Source organism: Oryctolagus cuniculus, chromosome 1 (assembly GCF_051225735.1).
Source record: "Oryctolagus cuniculus isolate XC-2025 breed Fujian yellow rabbit chromosome 1, ASM5122573v1, whole genome shotgun sequence".
NCBI classification, from domain to species: Eukaryota; Metazoa; Chordata; class Mammalia; order Lagomorpha; family Leporidae; genus Oryctolagus; species Oryctolagus cuniculus.
The window spans coordinates 214,203,046-214,229,580 of NC_142867.1; the positions used below are offsets into that span (position 1 = coordinate 214,203,046).

The window sequence follows — 26,535 nt, forward strand, 5'->3', positions numbered from 1 at the left end:
AGCGTATAAGTTTTCTCATCTCCATCACCAGAATTATTATTGACTTTTATTACTTCAATTACTTTTTGTCAGATTGACAGGAAAGATGGCATATTATTATAGTTTTAATTTGCATTTTTTGGTTACTAATGTGGTTGAACATGTTTCTTCTTTATATAAAATTAGTATTTACTCATTTTTTTCTAGGGACTCTGAATTTTAATTTGTGAGATGCTTTTTATATTTTAAGTTTTTAAATTACTAGTGATTTGTGTTAGTGCAGAAATTGATTTTTAAGTCAAATTTATTGATCTTGTCTGTCATTTTCCAATGATTTCTTGAAAAGATATTTCTCTCTTGTGGTTACTTGTGTACAGTCATATTTCTTCTAGTAACAAAAAATAAGGTTAGTTTTTACATTAAACATTTTTTGTGATGTTTAACATATTTAGTACAAAAATTAGGAAAATCAAGATACATACAGGATAAAGAATACACCCACCTTCTCAATAGGCAAAATATTATATACACTATTTTCTTGTTGTTTCTGTGTATGTTTTACTCACCATTATTTTCACAATATGTTTTGCTATTGAGGAAAGAAATGAGAATTTTATATATTTGTATCAGTCAATTAACTGAATGTCAATCTTTCAACATTGTTTGTTGATATCTGCTGTAATATTGATGGAGGTCATATATTTTGGGGCAAATTTAAGCATCTTACTCATATTTTGTCCCAGTGACTAATGTACTTATTCTTGCAGGAGACCAACATTTATTTCTTACACATTTAATTAAAACAGAGATGTTCATCTCAGTACTCATCCTTTGCAAATTTTCCACAACTTCAAGAAAAATCAATGCCATCAAGATTGTATAATGGCTTTTGCATGTGAGAGACAATACTGTTACTGGATAACACGCAGAAGTGTGAGTTGTATGAGAGGTAAATGTTTGAAAATTAATTCCCCCTCTGTAGTGAGGGTTGAGGCAAGGTGTCAGAAAACTGAGATGGGATAGAAAGATCGGAGTCAGATCATGCAGGGACTGAAAGAGAGGACTGTGAGGTTAATAAGCAACCAAGAAGGGTCCCCGAACGTCCTCCAAAGGGAGAGTGAGACGGAGGACACCACGCCTTAGAAAGGATTAGTGTGGCACCGTTGCACAGGCGAGGGCAGAGCTACTGGATTCAGAGGAACATGTGGGAATCACGGAAACCCATCTGTGATAGAATGAGGGGTTTTACAAGAACAGCAAAGGAGCAGAAGACAAAGTCTTCTCCACATGCAAGGGAGAAGTATTTATCAAGTTTTTACCGACTCGAGGTAGACGATGGACCCTAGGAAGGATAGGAAAGAGCCAGAGAAAGCCACCATTACGCACTTTGAAGAGGTAGTAATACCACTGACCAAAAGGGGAAAGTTTTCCCTTACCATGTGGGCTGCTCAACTCACCACCAATAACCCCCAAGGGATGCCGTCCTCATCATTCTATGTTAACTCCTAGGCGGAACGCAAACGTTCCCATCGCTCATTTTATTTAATATTTTAGCCCATCAGTTATTAGTCAGAGAGCTCAACTATGATTAGTGCCAGCAGTTCTGACTCACGGGCGATCTGCGCACTTCCCTCCCGCTCCCCCAGTCCCAGGCAGGAGGAACTCTAACGGGAGCCCTTCACATCCCAGGTCCCTGGGATCAGTTTATGTAGGAGGCAAAGAGTCAAGGTTCCCTTCCTTGCTCTGGTCTTGGAGAACAGTTGTCAAGGATGGATACCTCTTTAGAATGTGAGGTCTCCCGCAGTGCCCTTACTTCAGCATTTTTAGCTGAATTTTAGAGTGATACCCAAAGTAAAAACCTTGTAACTGGTCTCGGTCTTCTTCTCTGTAGAGTGAGAGTTATAGATTAGTGTTAGCAATTATCTTCAGCTTTGATATTTGCACAAGCAAAATGTCACCGTGATAATTTTAGGAAGCTGCCTCATTGAAGAAGCTATCACCGGGAAGGGATGGCATGAATAGAGGAGGGCCCACATCTGCATATTGCAGGTAAACAGAGTTAGTAATGTGTCACCTAGGCGGGAGCCACCCATTCATAAAAGCATGCATGTGCTGTCCTCATTAAAATAATAATTCAAAAGCATTTTCTGAATGGAAAGTGTTTGAAGCCCAAGACATATAGCTTCCTATTTCTAAAGTCTGGAAATTATTATGCTAGAGTATTAGAAGTAGAAGACACAAATGGAGGCACGGGATAGGCCTGATAGCCTTAGTTTTAGGTGATCAAAGCGGGGAGGCCATCTCTTGTTATCATAAGGATACTCATGTTGGGGAAATGCTTTCCTCTTTTGCAAGTCATTTGAGATAAAATCATCTGATTGGTCAGTGTGGGTACCAGCTAGTTGCGGAAGAGAATGGGAAGCAGCAAGAGGCTGCGGTTTACAAATACAAGGAGAATCAGGTGGCTTGTGAAATTGTGCACGACCCACTCTCCGTCTTGTAATCATCCTGTGTCACAATCATGTGCTTGGTGATGTCAGCCACCTTATAGAAGACAACTTAGAGGAGAGGCGGATTATCTCTGGATGAAAAGAATTTTTTAAAAGATTTATTTATTTATTTGAAAGGTAGAGTTACAGAGAGGCAGAGGCAGAGGCCGAGAGAGAGAGAGAGAGGGTGAGAGAGAGAGAGAGAGATCTATAGGTTCACTTCCCAAAAGGCTGCAATGGCCTGGGCTGGGTCAGGCTGAAACCAGGAGCCAGGATCTCCATCCAGGTCTCCCACCCGGGTACAGGAACCCAAGCACTTGGGACGTCTTCTGCTGCCTTCCCAGGATGCACTGGCAGGAAGCTGGATCAGAAGCAGAAGAGCCAGGACTTGAATTGGCACTCTGCCGTGGGATGCCAGCACTGTACCACAAAGCCCACTCCCCCCACAACTTTAAAAACAGTTTATTTCTCTGTACTAGTCTTTAGAGCAGAACTTGTGTCTACGAGGTGAGCGACTGGAAAACTTTCTGTAAAAGGCCAGAAGATCACACACAAGCAGCCATATATAACAGGTAAACTACAGGTATAGTTGTGTTCCAATAAACCTTTATCTATAAAAACAGTCCACGGGCTGCATTTGGCCCATTCGCCTTAATTGGATGGTTTGTGTCCTTGATTGAAGGAAGACAAAAGCATCTAAAGGAACATGGATAAATGGATATGTGAAACTCTACACATCCAGTTGAACACAACAGTTCATCATAAAGTGATGGAATTCTCCCTGGGCCCCTTTGAGCCATTCAGGGTTGGAGTGAATCACACGTGAGTCTGTGGATGAGCGGGACATGCCTCAGGGCATGTTCTAGAATGTTCTAGAGCCTGTCCTAGAACCATTTGGGTTGTAAACACTTCATTTACGTGTTCCAGATTGTTAATAGTCTTTCAGGTTTTCCTGATAACTAGCTGTGAACAGGCCACGTGGATTCATGAAAGTGTTAGTGAACTCTGAATATGTCACTGACTACTTGTGTGACAGTGAGAAAGCCACTTTATCTCTTATGTATCAGCGTTTTCACTTACAGGTGTTTGTCTCAAACCTGCTTTTCCCCAACACTGGCGGTCCTTAAGCTGAACTAAGCTGTGTGTGCTGTGAAAACACCCGGATTAAATGTTGTTTCTGGGTGTGTCTCTGAGGATCTCTCTGGACGAGTTAGCATTTGAATCTGTGGATTGAATAAAGCGGGCTGGCCTTCCCAGCGAGGGTGGAATCCACCAATGCTCCGAGGGCCGGAGTAGAACCAAGGAGAAACTTGACTGCTTTTGAGCCTCCAGCCTCACAACTTGAGCTGAATCTATCTTCTCATCGTCTTTCGTCCTTGGACTGGGGTTCACCCCAATGGCTCCCCTGGGTCTCAGCCTGTGACCTTGGCCTGAATGGCATCTTGAATCTGTAGCTTGCAGAAGGCCTATCACAGGACTTCTTAGCTTCCGTACTCCCATGAACCAATCACACACATACACACATACACACACACACACACACACACACACACACACATTTGGTTCTGTTTCTCCAAAGAACCCTGCCTAACACACCAACCAGCAGCCCGCATGGCTTGCACGTGAACTGTAGACTTTGCCTGCCTAAAATCTACGGTAAGCTCCTACCCAATTGAGAGTTTCAGCAGTTCAGTTCTTTCTCCCAGAGGACCATTGCCTCTGATTACTCCAAATCTCTCTCTCTCTCTCTCTCTCTCTCTCCCCTCTTCTCTTTCTGTAACTCTGACTTTCAAATAAATAAAATCTTAAAAAGGGGGGGCGCGGTGCTGTGGCATAGTGGGTAAAACCGTCACCTGCCTAGAGAAATCTGGGACCTGCTGATCTGCAAAACAAGACTAGATAACTTGGCGTGCCTACCTCCCTGCATGCTGTGAGGCTCAAGTGGGAGTATCTATGGAAACTGGCTTTGACAGCTGTGGAGTGATCCTCAAATGAGGGAGATTGGAACACCAATCACCGAGCAATAAGCAGTCACCAGCTATCTAAGCTGGAGCATGAAGATGAACGACAAAGTTAAAACCACTAGAATGAAAGAGAACCCAAACCTTAAGTGTACTGGAACCCTGTCTCTCCTTGGCCTGTTTTGCAGTGCTGGCATCTCATATGGGCGTCGGTTCAAGTCCTGGCTGCTCCACTTCTGATCTAGCTCTCTTCTATGGCCTGGGAAAGCAGTAGAAGATGACCCAGGTGCTTGGGCCCCTGCACCTGTGTGGGAGACCCAGAAGAAGCTCCTGGCTCCTGGTTTTGGATCGGCACAGCTCTGGTCGTTGCGGCCAACTGGGGAATGAACCAGTGGATGGAAGATCTCTCTCTCTCTCTGCCTCTTCCACTCCTTCTCTCTCTGTATCTCCCTGGCCATGTGCAGGTGGAAGCCAGAGCAGAGAACTGTGTGTCCTGTGACCTGGGCAAGCACAAAAGAGGGCAAACAGTTCTAAGCAGAGGACAGAAAGAAACCAGTGAGGCAGCAGAACTTGAACATTGCGGGTCATGGAAATCTGGAATTTAAAGTCTGTCTTATGCTGGCCTGGTTCAGAGCCCTTCCCATCAGAACGTGCCATGCTGGGCATTTTTGCCTACCAGTTTCTCTCCTACTTTGATAATACTTTCCTCAGATATCCGGGTTGAAAAGGCAGATTTGTGTCATTTCTCTTGCTTTTTGCTGGCCAGTAATGAAGCCTGTCTCTTCTCCAAAGAGGGCATCCCAGAGCATGAGAGCAGTGACAGGTGAACTCACCTTGTTCAGCGATGGTTTCATTACAGAAGCAAAACAACACAAGTGAAGATTTAGTGCATACTGCTCCTCATTTAGGCACACACTCTCCTCTCATTTACTGTCTCCATCTCAAATTGTGTTTTTGTACACGCAACGTGGCAAACGAAGGATCATTTGGGACACAGAAGAGGTGGATTCCAGTGTATGTGTGTCTGTTTTTCTAGAAGTCCATAGATGACCAGGTCTGTAGCTCAATCACTTGTGACTCCCAAGGTGTCTGCCAGTTATTCTTTGGAATGTTTCTTCTTGGGACATATGCTCAGCTCTGAGCCCCCTCCCCCCAAGTGTGCTGTGTACTGCGGGATATGGGAAAGACACATGGTTTGTGACTCCTAGCTTGTCTCCTATGAACAATTCTGGGCCAAAAACTCGTAGGAGTCTCCCTTGGCACTGCAGTTGGTAATTAATCATCGTGCCCAGTCATTTGGAAACAGTTTGGTGCTTCATCAAAACTTTGGCACACTTCTCCCTCCATCCCTTCCCTAGTTGCTTTTTCTTTCTTCTATCCATCCTCCTTCCCCGAGGGAGAAAGACAAAACACACAGCACAGCCAATACCAACTGGCCTGGGAGATTATGTTACCACTTTCAAGAATTTAAAACTTTGTGAACTGGAAGTTTTAAAAGTAACATACACAAGGCTTTGTTTAAGTGGACTAATTGAGGCGAGCCTAGGAGCAGCTGAGGAGCACCGGGAGTAGAGAGAGGAAAATCTGGTGAGGAGGGTTTCAGAGGGGGTCCTCTGGCCCACCCCGGGGAGTGCTGGGTCAAAAAGGACTGGATGTCCCATACAATATTCATGGAATGTTGGGGATGTGAACAGTGGTCGCTGTTGCAACATGGACATGTGGAAAAAGGCATTCTTCCTCAGTAGTAGGACGCCCCATGCCTGTGTGACAGGTGGAGGACAAGTTCAGGGGCATGAACACCTGGTAGGAAAGGGCAGTGGCAACAAGAACTGAGGGTAACTTTGCAGGGCGTATTACAGAGATGTCTCATGTTAAGGGCCAAAGTGAGCCCAAGGGAGGTGGGGCCTTCTGGAGAAACGGGAGAGTTAAAAGGGAACCGGGAGAGGAGAGAAGGGAAGGTCCAGACTGGGCCTCTCTTCCTGTTTCCGAGCATCTGTGAAGGGATGTCAAGACCTGGGCAAGGAGGCCTCAGGATTTTATAGACTGAGAGGACCAGGTAGCTGAGCTCAGACGCACAAAAGCCCAATTCGTCTTACCCCCTCTTACCATTAATTTTGATTTTATTGCCTTTATTTGAGACAAAATTATTGAATCTTTGTTGGATCATATGTGTGTGTGTTCCCATATGTTTTTTTTAGATTTATTTATTTATTTGAAAGTCAGATTTACACACACACACACACAGAGAGAGAGAGAGAGAGAGAGAGAGAGGTCTTCCATCTGCTGGTTCACTCCCCAATTGGCCACAATGGCTGGAGCTGGGTTTATCTGAAGCCAGGAGCCAGGAGCTTCTTCCAGGTCTTCCACGTGGGTGGAGGGGCCCAAGGACTTGGACCATCTTCTACTGCTTTCACAGGCCATAGCAGAGAGCTGGATCAGAAGTGGTTCGAGCAGCTGGGACTTGAACCGGTGCCCATATGGTATGCTGGCTCTGCAGGCGATGGCTTAACCCACTACGTCACAGCACCAGCTCCCCCATATGTTTTTTTTTTAAAAAGATTTATTTATTTATTTGAAGGACAGAGTTACAGAGAGAGAAAAAGAGAGGGAGAGAAAGGGAGAGATAGAGAGATCTTCCACCCACAGGTTTACTTCCTAAGTGGCCACAATGGCCAGAGCTGGGCTGATCCGAAGCCAAGAGCCAGGAACTTCTTCTGGTTCTCCCACATGGGTTCAGGGGCTCAAGCACTTGGGCCATCTTCTGCTGCTTTCCCAGGAGTATTAGCAGACAGCTGGATAGAAAGTAAATCATCCAGAACTTGAATTGGCACCCGTATGGGATGCCAGTGCTACAGGCTGTGGCTTAACCCGCTGTGCCACAGTGCCAGCTCCCTCCCTTTTTTTTTTTTTTTTTTTTTTTGCTCAAAAGAGGATGCAGCTAATATGTTCAATGGCACAAGGAGGAGATTATAGCCTCAAGTCAATGTTATATAAAGAAGAGATGGTGTATTTGGAGAGAACCTTAACTGAAGGAAAGGGTACACACTCCCGGAGGAAGGGCTGGCGGCCATGGACGACGTTCTATTCTGCGCTGTCTTGCTAATGATAGTGTCACTCTGGGAACATCTCTCACCCTCCTAGCCTCATTTTTAAATCTGAAAAATCTAGAAAGGCCCTGTCATTAAATATCCTAAAGATTTTGCTAAGACCTCTTTCCCCTTTCACCTACAACACAGAAGAGAGTTGTGCTGTCAAGGGGACTGATTAGTTGAGATTCCTGCTGCAGAAGCTGCTGTGGGCCAGGGTACAATTCCTGGGAGAGAGGACAGTGACACTGAAGGCGAGCATTCGAGGAGAGGAGAAGAAAGGGATCAGCGCAGCAGAGGGAGACGAAGGAAGGGTGTAGGGCGTAGTCCGGATATTGCTGCCAAGAAAGGCCGGCCTCCAGAGCATGCTGCTGTGAATCACCAGGGAACTTGATGACAAGGCTGATGTGGGGTGGAGAAGGTGCTTCAGGGATGCAAAAGTGGATGACTCTATTATAAGAGGCATCTGAGGGGGAGGGAAACAGGAACGCGCCAACACTTTCCCGTATTCTCCACGCAGCCTGCAGGGAAACCAACAGATGAGAGGGGCATGCTGGGGTAGAGTGGTGTTCCACCACGACTCATACAAACAAGAACAGCAGCACTTAGCCAAGAGACTTTCTCAAGTCCAGGTTCAAGGTTTCAAGGAATTCATATGCTGTTGTGCTTGCTTTTTATCACCATGTTTGTTTTTTTTTTTTTTATTAGAAAATAGCAGGGTTTTAAGAACACAGCCCTAGATACAGACATGCTAAGAATTTTCACAGACCTAGAAAATATCTCTAGTTCCTTCTCTTGGGCCAATAATTCAACTAAAGCCATTAAATTTTTATATGATAAATATTATATCCATGCAATGTCAGCCATTGGAGATTTAATTTTATCAGTTTTGATTGAAACTAAGATCCCATGTTTGTAAGACATAATTGTTGGACAGCACAGAACATAACTCTATTTACAAGATGAAAGCCACCCAGACAATGGGACAACAAACACCAGGGCTGATGCACGTGAACCAGCACAGGCCAAGGTGAGCAGCACCGAGGCAGCAGGCTGTAGGGGTCCCCGACACTGAGGAGCGCGATGGCCGCTTTGCAGGGGGACGTGGAAGCAGCAGCTCTTTCATGCTGCTTCCCTCTCTTTGGTCACAGTAATTTGTCACTAGCAAGTGTCTTCCACCCCCAGCATCGCTATGTGCTACCTCCCCAATCCAGCCTTCTGGGTAACCACCAACATTGTTACGCCTCAGATGTCTCCTTTCACTTTGGAAAGGCAAATTAAGAAAACAGGATTGGAAACTTAGGTTGTTTTCCTTCAAGAGAAAAACTTCCGTATGTATGCTGCTGTTTTCCCAGGGAGCCACCGAAATGATTTGTCATTAAGCTGGATGAAAGCATTCCACCTCCCACCCTCATCTTCATTATTTAATTCTTTTATCAGTATTTGTTGAGCAGTTAGTGCCATTTGTCAGAAGCATAAATTAGGGAAGAAGCCACACGGCAAGAAGAGCAAGAGCAATTTATTACAGAGTTAAATGTCCATTCTCAGAGCCACCATGAGTACTGCACTCCTAGTTATCTCAGTACAAGATCATGAAACTATAGGAACTATGGTAAAACTGAATTGAAATCCAAAGCACAAAGCAAACACAGTCTGCAGAAGAACGACCTTCAACAACCTTCAATGACCTTCACCTTGGTGGAAACCTTAGGTGTGGTTTGGAAGGGCTCTGTGATGCTGGACCCTAAGCTGAGCTGTACCAGGCCATAAAGACGGCTCCTGCTTCTCACGGATGTGCTTACTCTTCAGCTTACTACAGAACTCGTGACATATTAGCATAATGATAGATGTAAAAGCACGAATACACACGGGTGGCTGTGCCTCCCTGTTGCCTGCCTTGTTCCACTGGGTCAGGTTACCAGAGGGTGACGATCTTGGCAGACTGTCTCTCGCTCTTCCTGGAGACATCTTAGTGCCCAGGAATCTACTCTACTCACATGTAAGCACATCTGTTCTATAAAACAGTTGAAGGTTTCTGGGTTCCATGTCTGTATTTTTGGGCCTAATTAAGGTTCAAGTGTAGCCAGCTTGGCTGTGGCTTAACATCAAGGTTATGAATAATTTTGGTAGGGACAAAAATGTTTGTGGTATGTGTAGGGGGGTGAGAGGCAAGGTGAAGAGAGAGAGATTCTTGATATATTTAACCTATAACCTATTGTTTTCCCTTCTCAATCTCATTACATCACAAATATGTCAACACACATGTGTACACACATTCATTGTACATTTTTTGGATAACCCACTTTTGTTTGTCTGTTGCACTCTTTGGCATTGTTGACTACAAACAGATGCTGTTCTTTTTAAAGATTTTTTTTTTTATTTATTTGAAGGTAGAGTTAGAGACAGAGAGAGAGATCTATGCACTGATTCACTCCTCAAATGGGTGTAATGACCAAGAATTGGCCAGGCCAAAGCCAGAAGCCTGGAACTCCTCTATGTTCCCCATGAGGGTGGTGGGGCCCAAGTACTTGGTCGTGTTCCACTGCTTTCCTGGGTGCATCAGCAGGGAGCCGGATTGGAAGTGGAAAAGCTGGGACTTGAACGGGTGCTCATGTGGGGTGCAGAGTCAGGGCTTACCCTGCTGTGCCACAATGCCAACCCCTCTCCCACTGTTCTATATCAATCGGCCTTGGAGGTGCGGGGCAGGTCTAGAACAAAGTCAACAGCATCTGAAAACTCAAGAGAAGTGGTGGTGTGGGGATGGTGATTAGGACGGTGGGGTTAGCTGAGGACAGGGAGGTGAGCGGTGCAGGCAAAGGAGATGACTGGGCAAAGGCCTCGAGGTGAGAACACGACACATTCAGAGTATGAAAGCCATTTACCGCAAGGCCATCTCAGTGTTGCAATTCTGACTAGGGAACATTCTGCACTGTCCCTTAAACATAGCCTGAAGTTATTTGGTGGGACTTCCACACAAGCCAAGTGTGCTTTGTCATTAGGCACATTTTCTTCTGCAAACATCAGACACCTAGACTGTCATAACGCACTGCCCTGTGATAGCATATACCGTGGATGAAGCTTCCAGAGGCTTGCAGATGCCGGGGTCACGGTCTAGCAAAGGTTCATCCTCTGCAAAGGCGGCCGTGGCTAACAACTCTGTGCTGCAGCCTTGGGCCTCAGGGGTCGGGATGTGATTTTCAGATCCTGTTGGCATTGCTTCTCTGTGTCTCCATTTTCTTAAGTATAAAGAGGGAGCTTTGCTGAGTTCGATGAGACAGACTGAGGAGGAGCTAAGCAGAGGGAGGGGCAGTGACATGTATTTAGCTATTGATAAGTGGTAAGTATCCACGTAGCTTTTAATTCTCCCAACTTAGGGAGACACTGTAGGAGAAAATACACCAAAGTTACAAAGCAGAATACAAACTATGAGGCGTGCAAAAGAGACCTGGGAGGCATTTCCTTTGGGCTTTCATAGAGTCTCTGTACTAGCTCTTTTGAAGAATGTGGTATAATTGAGAAATGCAGGCAGGTAGCTTCTGTACGTTAGCCGTTCTTTCAGGTTTTTCTAGTTCGTCAGTGCTCCCTTTATTGCTCTTGCTGATAGGCTATTCTTGAACTCACAGAGGCATAAGCCAGACTCCACAGTGCTGGGAAAGGAGATGTAATGAAAGGAGAACTCTAGTGATTCAGAAGGGTGAGGATCGGGCATGTAATTAGACAGGTCAGGACTGAGGAGGGTGGAGTGAGACACCTGGCACACGGCTTGGGTGAGGAGTGGCTGTGATCAGCATTGCCTGCTGAGGAGGGGGGACAGAAGTCTGGACCGGTAACCCTTACAGCGTGGCTTGGTTCATGAAACTTAAGAGCCCCGAGATGTCCCCGACAGGATCACATGTTTTAAGTGGGGTTTCCTGCTTGCCACTGCAGCCTGGGAAGGCAGCTCCAGCGACCTGAAGATGTGCAGTCCGAACCCTGTACTTACAGCTTTTCTCATTTTTCAAAACTGTCCATTTCTTCCAGGTCCCACCCAAGCCTACACTTTGGGGTTGCTGATGAGAAAATTAGAGGACAAAAAAGACAGTCTGCAGTCGCTGTCACTGCCTTCAGGGCAGAGTTAGGAGAGAGGCGTGAGTTCCGAGGAGGTTATGTAAGGAAAAACCTATTGCTGTTGCTGTGAGGAAGCAGGGGAGATGGTACAGCAAACCCGAGTTACCAGTGTGGGTCCCTCACACATCTCCTCCCTGCAGAGCCTAGACAGTATGAGGATACCGGGTAAACATACACTGCAGGTTTTAATAATTGATTTTTAGAATCCCTTGATTTTATCATTAGCAAATATTTTCCTTTGGTGTATACAAGTGGCTCAAAATGTATCAACATTTTCTATTAGCAATAGCTTCCATTTTTTAAAGATTTATTTACTTATTTGAAAGGCAGAGTTACAGAGAGGCAGAGGCAGAGAGAGAAAGGTCTTCAAGCCATTGGTGTACTCCCCAAATGGCCGCAATGACCGGAGCTGCACCCATTTGAAACCAGGAGCCAGGAGCTTCTTCCAGGTCTCCCACATGGGTGCAGGGGCCCAAGGACTTGGGCCATCTTCTACTGCTTTCCCAGGCCATAGCAGAGAGCTGGATTGGAGTGGAGCAGCTGGGACTCAAACCAGCACCCGTATGGGATGTCGGCACCGCAGGAGGCAGCTTTAACTGCTATGCCACAGCACTGACCCCAGCTTCCATTTTTATAATATACTAATAACCACCTTCATCTGAGATAGTCTCTAAAGGCTCCTGAAACAGTGTTTAAGCAAATTAAATTGAGGCAAGATCTTTCAGCTTATTCCAGTATATGCCACTATGTACATAAGGTTAATTAGGGTAAGTGAAAAGATACACACACACACACACACACACATGTTAATGTGAGCTTTTGCTTTGATTTTATGAGGATGATTACTTCAAAACATTTTTTTAAATTTTAAAAATGTACAGATTTTTGTTTTATTTGAAAAGCAGAGAGACAGACATTCATACAGATAGAAGTATTCCATCTGCTGGTTCACTCTCCAAATTCTGGCAACAGCCAGGACTGGGCTAGGCTGAAGCCAGGAGCCTGGAGCTCCATTCAGGGCTCCCAAACGGGTAGCAGGGACCCATCACCTGCTTCCCCCCCAGGGTGCGCATTAGCAAGAAACTGGGATTGGAAGCAGAGCTGGTACTCAAACACCCTGATACGGTATGCAGGCATCCCAAGTGGCATGTTAACCAATGCAGCAAACACCCACCCCCTACAAATTTGTTTTAAAATTATTATTGAGGGAAATAGAGCATGGGAAAGAGCACACTGTCATTTGGTGGTTCACTCCCCAAATGCCCACAACAGCTGGGGCTGGTCCAGGGCTGCAGCCGGGAACCAGGATCACAATCCAGGTCTCCCATGTGTGTGGCAGGAACCCGATTTCCTGAGCTGTCACTGCTGCCTTCCCAGGGTCTGCACTGGCAGGAAGCTGGATTCATGAGTCGTAGCTGTGAACTGAACCCAGGGACACTGATGTGGGGCATAAGCACCTTAACTTCCAGGCTAAACACCTGCTCCCCGCATTTCCAAAAATGTATTCTTTCCAAACCTCATTCATTCTGTCCTTTATCTGCTTATACTGCTTGCATAACATGATGAATTTGATTTGCTGTGAAAATCTTTTCCTCTACTTAAGGCAACTCAATAAAAATCCTGCTTAGTAGGTACACTTATTAGTAGATACTTTCAGAACTGAGTATGGTTTTCAATTTATTTTCTTAGCTTATTTCTTTCTGGTACCATCTTTCTTTTTATTGGTCAGATTTGGGGCTTTATCTTGTAAATCTACGATTTTTAAATGTCAAAGATCACATAATTGGAAGTTGTTGGGCTATAAAATACTCATTAAAAAGTAGAGTCATAGGCACTTAAGACTGATTATGAGAGAATGTCAGAGAAGGAAGGAGGAACCACTGACAGAGGGAAGGGAGCCACTAGGGGAATCAAGATCGCATTTCCCCGCAGTGACGATGCTCCTGCACCTGTGTGGGAGCGGTCCTCCCAGAGGACGGAGGCAAGTGGATTGTGGGTTCCTATTTTAAAATAGAATCTGGGGTTTGGCTTCATTTTCGCAAGTCTGAGGAAGTCTCCATCCTGCAGACTGGCACAGTATAGTGGCAGAGGTGGGTGGAGCCAATGGGGACCCAGGGGTCGCTCCCCTCTCCTTGGGCAGCTGCAATTCTTTTCCACAGGAGGACCAGGCACCCTTCTCCTTTCCTGTCTTCTCCCTACTGCCATTCTCCCAAAGCAAGCGAGCTCTGGGGTTACTGCTTCCTAGGACAACCCTGCGTGGTCTAGTGAGGTTTCTACCCCATCCTTAACACTGCTTCTGTTGGAGAACAGGTTGCCTTGCAATCAATGTTTCCCACACAGGCTAACTGACCGGAACCAGCAAGACCAATATGACTGCCTAAATGACCTGAATGTTCACTGTAATCAAATTTCCACTCTAAATCACATTCCCACCAGCATCGTAACAGTTGACAATCACCACAACCACCAACAGAAGATTCCATGAAAGGGCAAAAAGAAGGCAGTGCTACCGTTTCAGGAGTTAGACTGTCCTCTTCCCAGAGAAACCCTGACCACTCCTCTCACTTACCAGCTTATTCCTCCCCGTGATTCCTGTTGCCCTGTACCCACGACTCCTCATCCCCAGACGGGCTGAGAAGCTGATATGTGAGCTAGGCTCCTGCATCTCCAGTTCTGGCCACTGAATAAAACTTGGGCTGTTGATGGTTAGCTTTGGTTTCGTTATTGGCTTCCAGACACTGAACAGACATAGGGCTCTGTTGGAGTCCCCCCATATAACAGGGGCCCCCTAAAATGGGGTTGCACTATGGCCCAGGTATGTTTATCTCCCAGTTCTTTCATTGCTTATTCTAGCTGTGAGAAGGAAGGAGAGCACTTTACTTTGTGAACTTTAGTCATTTTGCTTCTCTCTCTATCTGCTAAGTTGTTGTCCACTTCATTCCAATTGTTGGGAGAAGAATCTCCAGGCTGCTCTGGCACCAGGACAGAGTTCTATGAGGGCACTAGGCCCAACCGTTACTCTCCACTTAGATAACAAGAAGCCTTGGTTGTTACACACATTATAAGAAAATGGAACTAGAATGAAGGGGTCCTGTGTTATGACATCACAGGTCAAAGCACGTGGATCCTCTTTCTTATTTCCTGGCCACCTGACAAAATGGCACTATCCAATAAAATATTTGGTAGCAAAATATATTTTAATTGTAACATTTTAAGTAACTAAGTAAAATGTATACTAGGAATTTTCCCAATAGACAGCAGAGTATGTACATTTTATTAGGGTAGAGCAGCATCTATTTAATATAATTTTTATATAGAAAATACAGGCATATTTAAAAATGGCAACATGTAAGAAAGTATATCACAAAGAATAACAAAATATATCACAAAATAAAAAAGTAAATCCCAAATAATGTGTTTACTGAACGAAACAAGACCCAGCACCATGTTGGACTTGGTGTAAGTTCCAGGATGCCCAGGTGCGACCAGGAAGAGATGATCTGCTTTCGGGGAAGCCAGTTGGTTGGGCAGTGGTTAAAACCCAGTTCTCCTTTTCCTGAAACACAGAACAAAACGGATTCAAGAGACGAGATTGAAATGAAGAGGCAACAGCACTCTGGTGCTGATCAAAACAGGATTACGGATCTTGGACGCCTGGGTGCTGACGTGATGATGTTTGCAGGGTCAGCTCTGGAGAGAACAGGGTGCATGGAGAACAGGCACTAAGCTGTGAACAGATCCGAGAAGCAGCAGATCTGAGTTCTAGTCCTGATTGTCACTGATTTCCCACCCGGCAATTCTCATGAAGGTCTGGACCTCGGGAACCTAAAGGTCTCCTTCCACACCAACAATCTATAGTTTCTAGTGATACCATTTGTTTAGGACCAACTTTCCTAAGATACTTACAGAAATCAGAGGAAACAATTTTTCCCGAAGGATTAAAGTACCTGGGAACAAGACCACATCAGTCTTATTCATGAGGGGAGAGGTTTTAGGTTGAGGGATTTAAAGGCTGCCCCAACACTTGCTGTCAGGAGAGTGTTCCAACTGCCAACAAGCATTTATTGAGCACCTATTTTTGTGCTTGTACAAGGTGTTAGGCATACAATCCTTAATTCACGTAACATTGTGGGAGAGAGGAAAACAATTATTTGCAAATATTTATTGTTTGGACTTCTCAGCAAAGATTTCTCTCCCTCCCATGGTAGGGAATTATATTCCACCTTCCTTTTTTGGGAGGAGTTATTAGTCTCACTGCCCTTTAACCAAAGTTTTGACAAAATGAACCCTCATATTAATACAATACAACCCAACCTTGGGCCACAGTTCATTGGTCCGTGCTGAACCTTATAGTTAGTCTGGACCAAATAGAGCCCTTCTCCTGGGTTTTTAAGCTGGGATAGTGCTCTGAATACCACAAATGACACGTAACATATGGGAGCTGTAGGCAGTGGTTCCCAGAGAAAACCACTCTGCTGCCACAGAGGGTGGGCAGACCTGGGGAGACAGGAGGTGGAGCAGTCACAGGGGGCATTCAAGTCCCTGGAGTTGGTTCTTCTGATGCTTGCCCACTCCCGTGCCATGGGGTTCCATGTGAGGTCCCTCTATTGTGATAAAAAATTCCTTCTTTGCCTAATCTAATTACAGTTTTTGTTGTTGTTGTTTTTTTTTTTTTTTTTGGACAGGCAGAGTTGGACAGTGAGAGAGAGAGAGAGACAGAGAGAAAGGTCTTCCTTTTTCCATTGGTTCACCCCCCAAGTGGCTGCAATGGCCGTTGTAGCTGGCATGCTGCACAGATCCGAAGCCAGGAGCCAGGTGCTTCTCCTGGTCTCCCATGCGTGTGCAGGGGCCCAAGCACTTGGGACATCCTCCACTGCACTCCTGGACCACAGCAGAGAGCTGGACTGGAAGAGGAGCAACTGGGACAGAATCTGGCGCCCCAACCGGGACTAGAACCTGGGGTGCCGGTGCCGCAGGCGGAGGATTAGCCTAGTGAGCCTCAGAGCCGGCCCAATTACAGTTTTTTTTTTTTTTTTTAATTTTTATTTTTTGACAGGCAGAGTGGACAGTGAGAGAGAGAGAGACAGAGAGAAAGGTCTTCCTTTGCCGTTGGTTCACCCTCCAATGGCCGCCGCGGCCGGCGCACCGCACTGATCCGAAGGCAGGAGCCAGGTGCTTTTCCTGGTCTCCCATGGGGTGCAGGGCCCAAGTACTTGGGCCATCCTCCACTGCACTCCCGGGCCACAGCAGAGAGCTGGCCTGGAAGAGGGGCAACCGGGACAGAATCCGGCGCCCCGACCGGGACTAGAACCCGGTGTGCCGGCGCCGCAAGGCGGAGGATTAGCCTAGTGAGCCGCGGCGCCGGCTAATTACAGTTTTAACAAGAGAGTCCTAGTTAATATGGGTCTCCAAGAAGAAGTGATTACAGAAGAGGGAGCCTGCCTGGTCTCCTGGGTTGTTGGTGAGCCATTCCTCGATAGAGGAATGCTGCCCCTCACCTTCATTTGGCACCATTTTTCTTGAATTCCTATATTAAAGTTTTGCATTAAAAATCTAGGTTCTATTGTCTTTATTAATAGACACACTTTCATATAAACTAATAACAACTAGCCTTTCCCTGATCAAGGAAGAACTCCTGGGGGAATATTTAGACATTGGGAACCTATGCAACCTCCAGGTTTCTTTTTCCTTACCTGTAATGGGTTGAAATATAAAGACTAAAATTGTAAGAAAGCTTTAAATACTTTGTTTTTGAGTCACTGTTTGGTTTTGTTTTCTTTTTAATTGGCTCCCAATTTTTAAAATTCTTTCAAACTTACTCAGAGATAGACTGTTTTCTTTATCTTGACAACTTCTAAATATATTTGTTCCTTTCCAATTTCTCTTTAGAGCTCAACTCCCTTTCACTCTACAGAGATGCCATACACTGGAGATGATATGAGGAAATGCATGACCACAAGGTGGATTTGGTCATAGATTGGGTTTTTATTTTAACAGCTATATTATTTTTACAAGTTGATGATGACATTCTAATTAAAATGACATAATAACCAATAGAAAAATAAGAGGTATTTTCAGTTAACTGAATTTCCCACTTTATAAAATATGAAAATACCCACTTGTTTTCAATGATTCCTTCAAGATGAATATAAATGAACAGATTACAAATCTAAATGACATAATACAGTATGTATATTGAAAATCTTAATGTGGAGGTGATAATATGCCAACCTTGAAACATATGTGAGGACAAGGCTTGAATATTGAAAATATTTTATACACGTTATATTTCTGATGCTTCCTGAGTTTTTAAAGGTACAAATTACCCCTTTTAAGAAAAAAAGAAGATTTGTTTATTTCTTTGAAAGGCAGAGTTTCAGAGAGCGGGAGGAAAGACAGACAGAGAGAGATCTTCCATCTGCTGGCTCACTCCCCAAATGGCCACAATGACTAGAGCTGGGCCAGTCCAAAGCCAGGGTCCAGGAGCTTCATCTGGGTCTCCCACATGAGTGGCAGGGGCCCAAACATTTAGGCCAAATTCTGCTTTTCCCAGGCCATTAACAGGGACCTGAATCAGAAGTGGAGCAGCCAGGACTCAAACCAGCCCCCATATGGGATGCCAGTGTTGCAGGTGGTGGCTTAACCTCCTTTGCTACAATGCCAGCTCCTATAAATTATCTTAACTATTTACCCTTTGACTTATTTTTGTGACAATGTTTTCTCAACTATGATATTTATCTGGAGAGACATGAGAAATCAATGAATAAAACTACAGTTTTTTATAGTCAGTGGAAGACTGTAAATATAAACACTAAAAATATAAAAATTTAAATTAATTAAATATTTAAAATCAATTCCAACACTGTTTATTGTGGAAAAAATATGCGGAACTTTATGAATTTAGATGTCATCCTTCAGCAGGGGCCATACTGATCTTTTCTCTATAGCTATTTTTTTACTTATTTGAAAAGGAGAGAGAGAGAGAAAGAGAAAGAGAGAGAGAGAGAGAGAGAGAGAGAGAGAGATCTACCTGCTGTTTTACTCCTGGCAGGGGCTGGGTTACCCCACTCAGGAGCTTGGAACTCAGGCTGGGTCTTCCACATGGGTGGCAGGGACCCAGCTACTTGAGCTGTCACGGCAACCTCCAAGGGTGCACATTACTAGGAAGGTGGGTCAGAAGCAGAGCTAGGATTTGAACCCTGGTTCCCAGATGGGACCCAGTATCTTAGCTCCTGCATCAAAAATCAGCCCTTCTCTATGTAATCCTAATTGTAGTACATGTGCAGCCACAGTGAACACAAGACTATTTATCTTTTAGATATCACTGCTTTACTTGTCAATTTTGAACTAGCATTTCTTAGCTTTGGCTTTTTCACACTTACAGAATGTATCTGAATATAGATATTTTTGGATATAAATGTTTGCACCCAGACCAGAGATTCCTTCTGGAATTACGTTGGGTTTTGAAGTCTTTGTATTCTAGATGGATGTTAGTTGCTGGTTGTCTTACCTGGAACAATCATGTCCTGTCCAAGATGAGAGACAATGGCATCGGTTTGGTCTTACACATTTTCCTCCATTTAAGCAGGGAAACTGGCAGACAGCTGGGATGAAAAATTCACGCATTTATTTAATTAACACTGAGCAACTCTGAAGATTTTATGAAGGCACATGGAGTAAGATCTGCCTCTACTTCCTGCTGCGGCCACTGTTACTTCTCATACACTGCTCAGGCCATCAATTTTGCTGCTCTGCTTGATCTCCCATCCTCCCTCTGTGCGTCTAAGCCAGTCGGTGCCCATGGTTAAGTCTCGGGTTCTATCTCCATGTTCAAACCTGTGCTGATCATTCCAACTCCACCAATCTCTTTTTCTTAAAAATTTGTTTATTTGAAAGGCAGAGTTATAGAGAGAGGAAGACACACACACACACACACACACACACACAGAGAGAGAGAGAGAGAGAGATCTTCCATCTGCTGGTTCACTCCAGCCAAAATAGCTGGAGCTGAGCCAATCCAAAGCAAGGAGCCAGGAGCTTCCTCTGGGTCTCCCATATGGGTTCAGGGGCCGAAGGACTTGGGCCATCCTCTGCTGCTTTCCCAAGTGCATGAGCAGGGAGATGGATTGGAAGTGGAGCAGCCAGTACATAAACCAGTGCCCATATGGGATGCTGATGCTGCAGGCCAGGGATTTAACTCGCTGCACCACAGCACCAGCCCCAACCTTTCTCTTCTTTAATATTTTTATTTATTCAATTAATCTGATAACTTTACTGTTTTGAAATATATATATATATATATTTCTCAATTGGGTTAGAAATCTCTTGATTGACAGAATGGTTAAGTCAGATGACAATTCTGAGGCACAAGGACTGTCTAAAATAACAGATGATTCAACAGCTCTTTGTGTTTGGCTAAGAAACACATTTCAAAGCTTTTACCAGTTTTAACTGGGATTACAGAGCCTGGATTAGAACTAAAAATTCACCACAGATGAAACCATGGAAGAATATCCCAAGATAGACTACACAGCCATCGTTCTCACAAATCACAGTCCTTTAATGAAACTCTTCATCTGCATGAATTTATTTGTTGAAATAAAAAAAGACACTAAAATTGGAAGAAGACCCAATACCAGCAAGTTTAATTTATCAAAGAGAGAGGGGGAACTCCACAGAAGAAGACAATAAGATGCCTATAAGGGGAAACCTGGAAATAAGAAACATTTCAGTCTTAGGAAGGAAGGCCCTTTCCTGGATGAAAAAATCATTTTGGGTAAGAAATAAACAAATGTCCTTTTTTTCCAATGGCTCATTCAGAAAACATAGGGAAAATGCTGAAAGTAAATACCAGGCACTTGGTAAGCATAGGGTAGAGAAGGTAAGAGATAGGACAAGTCAATATCCATTTCCCTTGGAGGAGCTCTCTAGGTAAGTGCCAGCGACAGCAGGCCAGCAGGATGGCTCTATCTGCAGCTTCATAAGAAAGAAAAACAGGAAGTGAAGCAGGATGAAAACCATCAACAATAAGAGCCGGCTCCCCATGGTTTCTGCTTGCTGGTAGAAGCTCCTCTTTGAAGGAGCATGCTGATCTGGGGGTGTCTGTACTAACCAGGCACTGTTTTTTCTTCCCTGTCTAAAAGTCTAACATCTGCCCCTCTCTGAATTTATATTGATGTTCCTGGGGTTCCACTGGGGCCCACACGGCCCCTGCACGGTTCCATTTTCCTCCCCATGAATGTTTCTCATGGGAGATTTACAGATCTCTGTCTTCAGCGTAGATGTATCTTCTGAAAACCTTCAAGGATTACACAACAGCCTATCAGACCACTCCCCCTGTGCATTCCAAACTCAGCATGTTTGAGCTCCTCATCTATGCCCTCACACCTGCAGCTCCTGGGTTTTCTAGCTCAGTCAATGGTAGCGCCTTCCATCCTGGGGCCCTTGCTGGAAATGGCAATGTTCATAATTTCTAACTAAGTGGTCCTGATTCTATCTCAAATCCACCCCAAACCCACCCCCCCCACACACACATTTTTTTGGTTACTGTTTCTATAACCCCGTGGATCTTTCTATTCTAAGTGTTGCTTCTGGCCATTTTCCATACTGCTGTCAATATCATCTTTCTAAAAGAAAATATAATTAGATGATTTTTCCTCCTTAGAACTGCTGCTCACAAGACAACCCTGCATCTTGAACTTGGCATACAGTGCATTGCCTGGTCTGACGCATCTTATCCTTATGGCTTCATGCTCAATCACTCTCCTACGTTTCCTCTGTGACTTCAGTCACGCCTGATTGAACACACCTATGCATTTTATATTCCATGCCTTTGGCTGGAATGATATGAAGGCACTTCAAAAAGTTCATGAAAAGTGGAGTTAAGTCACATTTACGCTGGTGCAAAAAAATTAGAGATCCATCTATACAAAGAGTTTTCAAAAGTTTACAAAAAATGTGTATTATGAAAAAAATTATGCAAGGAGTTACAAAATCTTTCACGCCAAAAATGACCTTATCTTTTAATGCCATTGTCCCATGAACTTTCTGAAGCACCTCACTGTATATTAACCATGTTCAGCATGGAAGCAGGGAAGGGAGGGCCAACTAGTAGACCTTGGCCATAATCTGCAGAAAGTGTCTTCTACTATGTCCGCAGGGCAGAGCAGGCCTGAGAGATCCTGGTAATCAAAGGCGAAGGGGAAGGAGTCAGGAATGACTTGTTCTTCCAGAACCACACCTGCCAAGAGAAGGAGCCTGCAAGAGGGCAGGGCTGGTTCGCAGGGGAGTTCAACTTTGGATACATGAGAAATGTGGATAAATATTAAAGCTGATTTTTTTTAATAAACAAACACTACATGGATCACTTTTGGAGTCTAACACAAATGCTTCAGATTCAGTCCCTGTGACATTTCCCCTTTTTTACACTCATCAAGGGCTCAGTCTGGGCTTTAGGTAGACTGATGGCATCCCTGACTGCCTCTGGGACAGTGTCTTTCACTCCCATTTCCCTGGATTATTTATTAACAGTGCCCCTTTCACTCCTGAAAATGTCCCGGTTTGGAAGCTAAATTCTAAGGTCACCTGGTCTTAATTTTCATGACAACTTTGACATCAGCAAGCCTGATCTACTTGACATCCTACCCCACCGAAGAGGCAGTACCAACACTGCCCATCAGAAGGATGGTGGAGTATGAGCATTCTTACAATCTTATTCTAACAGCTGTTTAAAATTTTAGGACATTCAACAGGTTAAAATCTGTCATTTCAAACTGATTGACTTGACATTGTCTAACAAACCTGTTATATTCAGGCACCAACCATGCTAGGCATTGTGTATATCAAGACGGCAAAGAACACCCCTGCTCTTGAGTGGTGTAGAGTGCTGGGGGCTGGCATAGATCATCAAGCAATTAAATAAATGTCAAAGTGAAGTGGGAAAAATGCTATAGGAAGGCAAGAGTGGCTAATTGGATGTCAATCACTCATCAGTCAACCACATTTTATTACCATTTTCCATGACAACGAGACACCTTCGTTGAGTTTCTTCATTGTAATTTAAACTGTATTTATAAGCCTTGTTCTTTCTAAATAGTAACCATGGGTTTAGTAATTTGGAGTAACATGAGTCCCAAAACTCTGCGCAACATTTGCCCTACATTCTTCAGCACATAGCAAATGACATGCAACAGACAACTGCGTCAAGTCAGACATTGTTCTTTGGCACGGGATCTTGAAAGGCATTTTCTTGGTAATGATACAGTTCAATGTTGAGATCATCATTCAAGGGACCATCCTAAAGAATGCTTGAAAACCTTGGGCCCCTTTTGGCTTCAGCACCTCCTCTGAGTTTGAGCTACAGACCTCAATGTCCTCTGGGACTTCATGGGACAAAGACACCAAGACAGCCAAGAGGGAGAGGATGCCTACCTGTATGACAGCGGGACCCCGTCCAGCCAGATGGGCAGTCACACTGGTAAGGGGCCACACAGCGGCCACCATTCAGACAGGGAAGGATGCATATTGCTACAAAGAGAAAAACAGGAGATTGAAAAGGACTTAATCAAAATACACATGCTTAGGTATGTTCCAGTGTTCAAGAATCATTTTCACGGAGAAGTGAAACCTTGTATGACCCCCTACGTAATCTTGCCATATGTGTTGTGCTTATTAATAAGCAACGCCGGGCACTCACAATCAGGACAGCAAGTCGGATCCTCAGTCAGATGTACTGACTGCAATGCCAAATGGACTCTTTCCGTGAGGACACAACATAACTGATGTCTGCTAACTGCTTTGCTTTCATTCTCCACAGCATAAGCAGAATGATTTCTTTTTATCTTTGTTTCAAATTTCCATTACACATTATATATAAAATGCTCTAAGAGGGTTTGCTTGCCTCTGGGCTCCAGTGAACACCATGTGAGAATGGGAATCAGATGGGCTATAACAAGCAAGTGTTTGCAAGATTTTAGTAAAAATGGGACAACTTGCCTTTTATTTCCTAGGACTTGAGGCCTGATGGTGACCAAGCCAGGCTGTCCCTCTACTCGCCATACCAATCATTCCTCCTACTAAACACCATTGAACCCTCTGAAGAGGCCTCGCGTGCTTCAAAGGTGTGAGGCTGTCCACTGCTTGTAGCCAGAGTGTAGTTCTCTAGCCGATGGTAGTGGCACCCCCTGGGAGTTGGTTACAGATGCAGAATCTCAGGATATGCATTTTAAGGCATGGTCCAGAGGCTCTGCATGCACACGAAGGCCTGGGAAGCCCTGGTCTTGGCCTCTTGCAAGAGGGTAGGCATTTGCTGAATGAGCTCAGCTAGCTGAGCCAAGCCAGTGCTTGGGAACCTTGCAATAAATGCTCCCTGAGGCTTTGGAGCAGTGGGGAGATAGCAGGTTCAGCCTGGGAATCCCAATTGAAAAGGAGTGATTGTGGAAAGAAAATGCAATCCCTCTTTCTTCTTAATCCCTATAAGGTCTTTTCTGTATGTTGATAGCAGCCTAAATATCTGTCCATTACACTTTTCTCTTTACAGATTAGTTGAAAAAGTTACATTTAAAAGTATGTAGTCTTACAAAATGCCTGAGCTTTAGAAAAAAACTGCCATAAACCAATGGCCCTCACACTGATGACTCTTCGTGGTTTACAGACCCCACTCCCAATGAAGCAGGAAGCTGTTTCACCCTTATGTAAATATTTTAAACCACTTATTGATATTCCCTATGGAAATTCCAACTGACATATGTCTTTGTAAGGGCCAAAATTCTGTATGAATTTACCAAGCATTGTATAGGTATAGAAGTGCCAACTTCCCTTATTTTCTTAATTAGGACCAACTGTCTTAACGACAAAGAGCAAATGGTGGGCTGCAAATATTGCCTGCAAAGTACAGTGTGATGTGATGCTATGCAGTTATACCAACTGCAGCAAGGATTGGCACAGGCCGTGGAAGACCCGACATCAGGGAAGGAGCAGGAGGACAACTCCTTCCCAAGAAGACTAATGAATTTGTGCCAGGAGACGTGTGAAGATGACTTTCGATGGATCTTAATAAGTGCATTTTAAGGTCTTTGATATTGTATGTCTCCTACAACCTACTGGCATGCTCAGATAAGCCCTATGAGCTCTGTCTGGTCTCAGGAGGATTCAAGCAAAGAAATTTCTCCCAACAGTACAGCCAGTTTCTAGTAATTCCTGTAAGTCAGCAGCTTCCAGGTGAATCGTCAGGACTTAGACGATTTGAGGGCAGACTCACGTTCTTCACACAGGCGCCCCATCCAGCCATCCGGACAGGAACAGGCATTGGGGCGCTGGCAGACTCCTCCGTTCTGACATGGGAATCGACAGACAGCTGGCAGGGAAGCAGGACAGGACATGAATACAGGGAATGATGGAGGAATGGTATCCAGGAGATAGCCTTGCTCATTTCCATTTCATAATATTTCCTGACTCAAACTTTAAGGAAGAGAAACCACGTTAAATCTCAAGAGGAAATGACAACATATGAAAAGCCTAGTATTTTTTTGGTTATCATTACAGTTTTTTTTTCCTAGCTTTATTGAGGAATTAATAGACAAATAAAATTGTTTATATTTAAGTTTTATAGCTTCATATTTTGATTTTCATAGAAATTACCAAATAATCAACACAGTCAATCTAATTACCATAGTTATCACCACCCCCCATAGCTACCCTTCCCTCCCTCCTCTTTGTGTAGTCACGTTACTGTACATTGTCATTCCAGAACCTACTCATCGTGCATAACTGAAACTTTGCACCCTTTGACCAGTGTCTCCCCATGTTCCACCTTCTTAGCCCCGGACAGCTACCACTGTATGTACTCTCTGCTTCAATGACTATTTCAGATCCCACCTAATCAGCTAGATCAGTGTTTGTCTTTCTGTGTCTGGCTTATTTCACTTAGCAAAATGTCCTCCCAATACATCCCATGTTGTCTCAAACGCTAAGATTTCTTATTTTTTTTATTTTTATTTTTGACAGGCAGAGTGGACAGTGAGAGAGAGAGAAAAAGAGAGAAAGGTCTTCCTTTTCTGTTGGCTCACCCTCCAATGGCTGCTGTGGCCAGTGCACCACGCTGATCCGAAGGCAGGAGCCAGGTGCTTCTTCCTGGTCTCCCATGCGGGTGCAGGGCCCAAGGACTTGGGCCATCCTCCACTGCACTCCCAGGCCACAGCAGAGAGCTGGACTGGAAGAGGAGCAACCGGGACAGAATCCGGCGCCCCAACCGGGACTAGAACCTGGGGTGCTGGCGCCGCAGGTGGAGGATTAGCCTATTGAGCTGTGGCGCCGGCCAAGATTTCTTATTTTTAAAGGCTGAATAATACTTCAATGTGTCTATTTATCTGTCACTTTTTCTTTATCCATTTATCTATTGTCTATTGCCATTTTTTAAAATGAAACTTTGTTTTTTATTAAATGTTTATTTATTTGAAAGAGTTAGAGGAGGAGGAGGAGGAAGAGGAGTAGGGGGAGGAAGAAGGAAAGGGAGGGGGAGGGGGAAGGGGAGGGGGAGAAAGATGTCTTCCATCTGCTGGTTCATTCCCCAAATGGTTACAAAAGCTGGGGTTGGTCCAAGCCTAAGTTAGGAGCCAGGAGCTTCCTCTGGGTCTCCTACGTGGGTGCAGGGGCCCAAGACCTGGGCCATCTTCCGCTGCTTTCCCAGGTGATTAACAGAGAGCTGTATCAGAAGTGGAGCAGCCAGGATTGGAACAGGCTCCCATATGAGATGCTGGCACCATGCTTTACCCATTAGACCACAGCGCCAGCTCCCTATTGACAAACATTTAGGCTGATTCTGTATCTTGGATGCTGTAAATAAAGCTCCAGTCATTGAAATTTTGATTTTTGATAATTCCTGGAAGAAATCCTTTATCCAGCCCACCTAAACAC

The 26,535-nt window shown here is 44.5% G+C and overlaps 1 protein-coding gene and 1 pseudogene across 1 annotated transcript in view; both read right to left on the reverse strand.

The window, feature by feature from the left end:
* Positions 1-14,800: 14,800 nt before the first annotated feature.
* Positions 14,801-26,535, reverse strand: part of SVEP1 (sushi, von Willebrand factor type A, EGF and pentraxin domain containing 1) — a 210,656-nt gene continuing 198,921 nt past the window's right edge. The window contains exons 45-48 of the mRNA XM_002708072.6: positions 24,881-24,976; positions 23,053-23,148; positions 19,133-19,226; positions 14,801-15,178 (exon numbers count right to left, since the gene is read on the reverse strand). Of these exons, the coding sequence (XP_002708118.4) occupies positions 15,157-15,178; positions 19,133-19,226; positions 23,053-23,148; positions 24,881-24,976 (308 nt within the window). The 3' untranslated portion in view covers positions 14,801-15,156. The remainder of the gene's footprint in view (positions 15,179-19,132; positions 19,227-23,052; positions 23,149-24,880; positions 24,977-26,535) is intronic.
* Positions 18,499-18,592, reverse strand: LOC127485119 (U6 spliceosomal RNA; annotated as a pseudogene).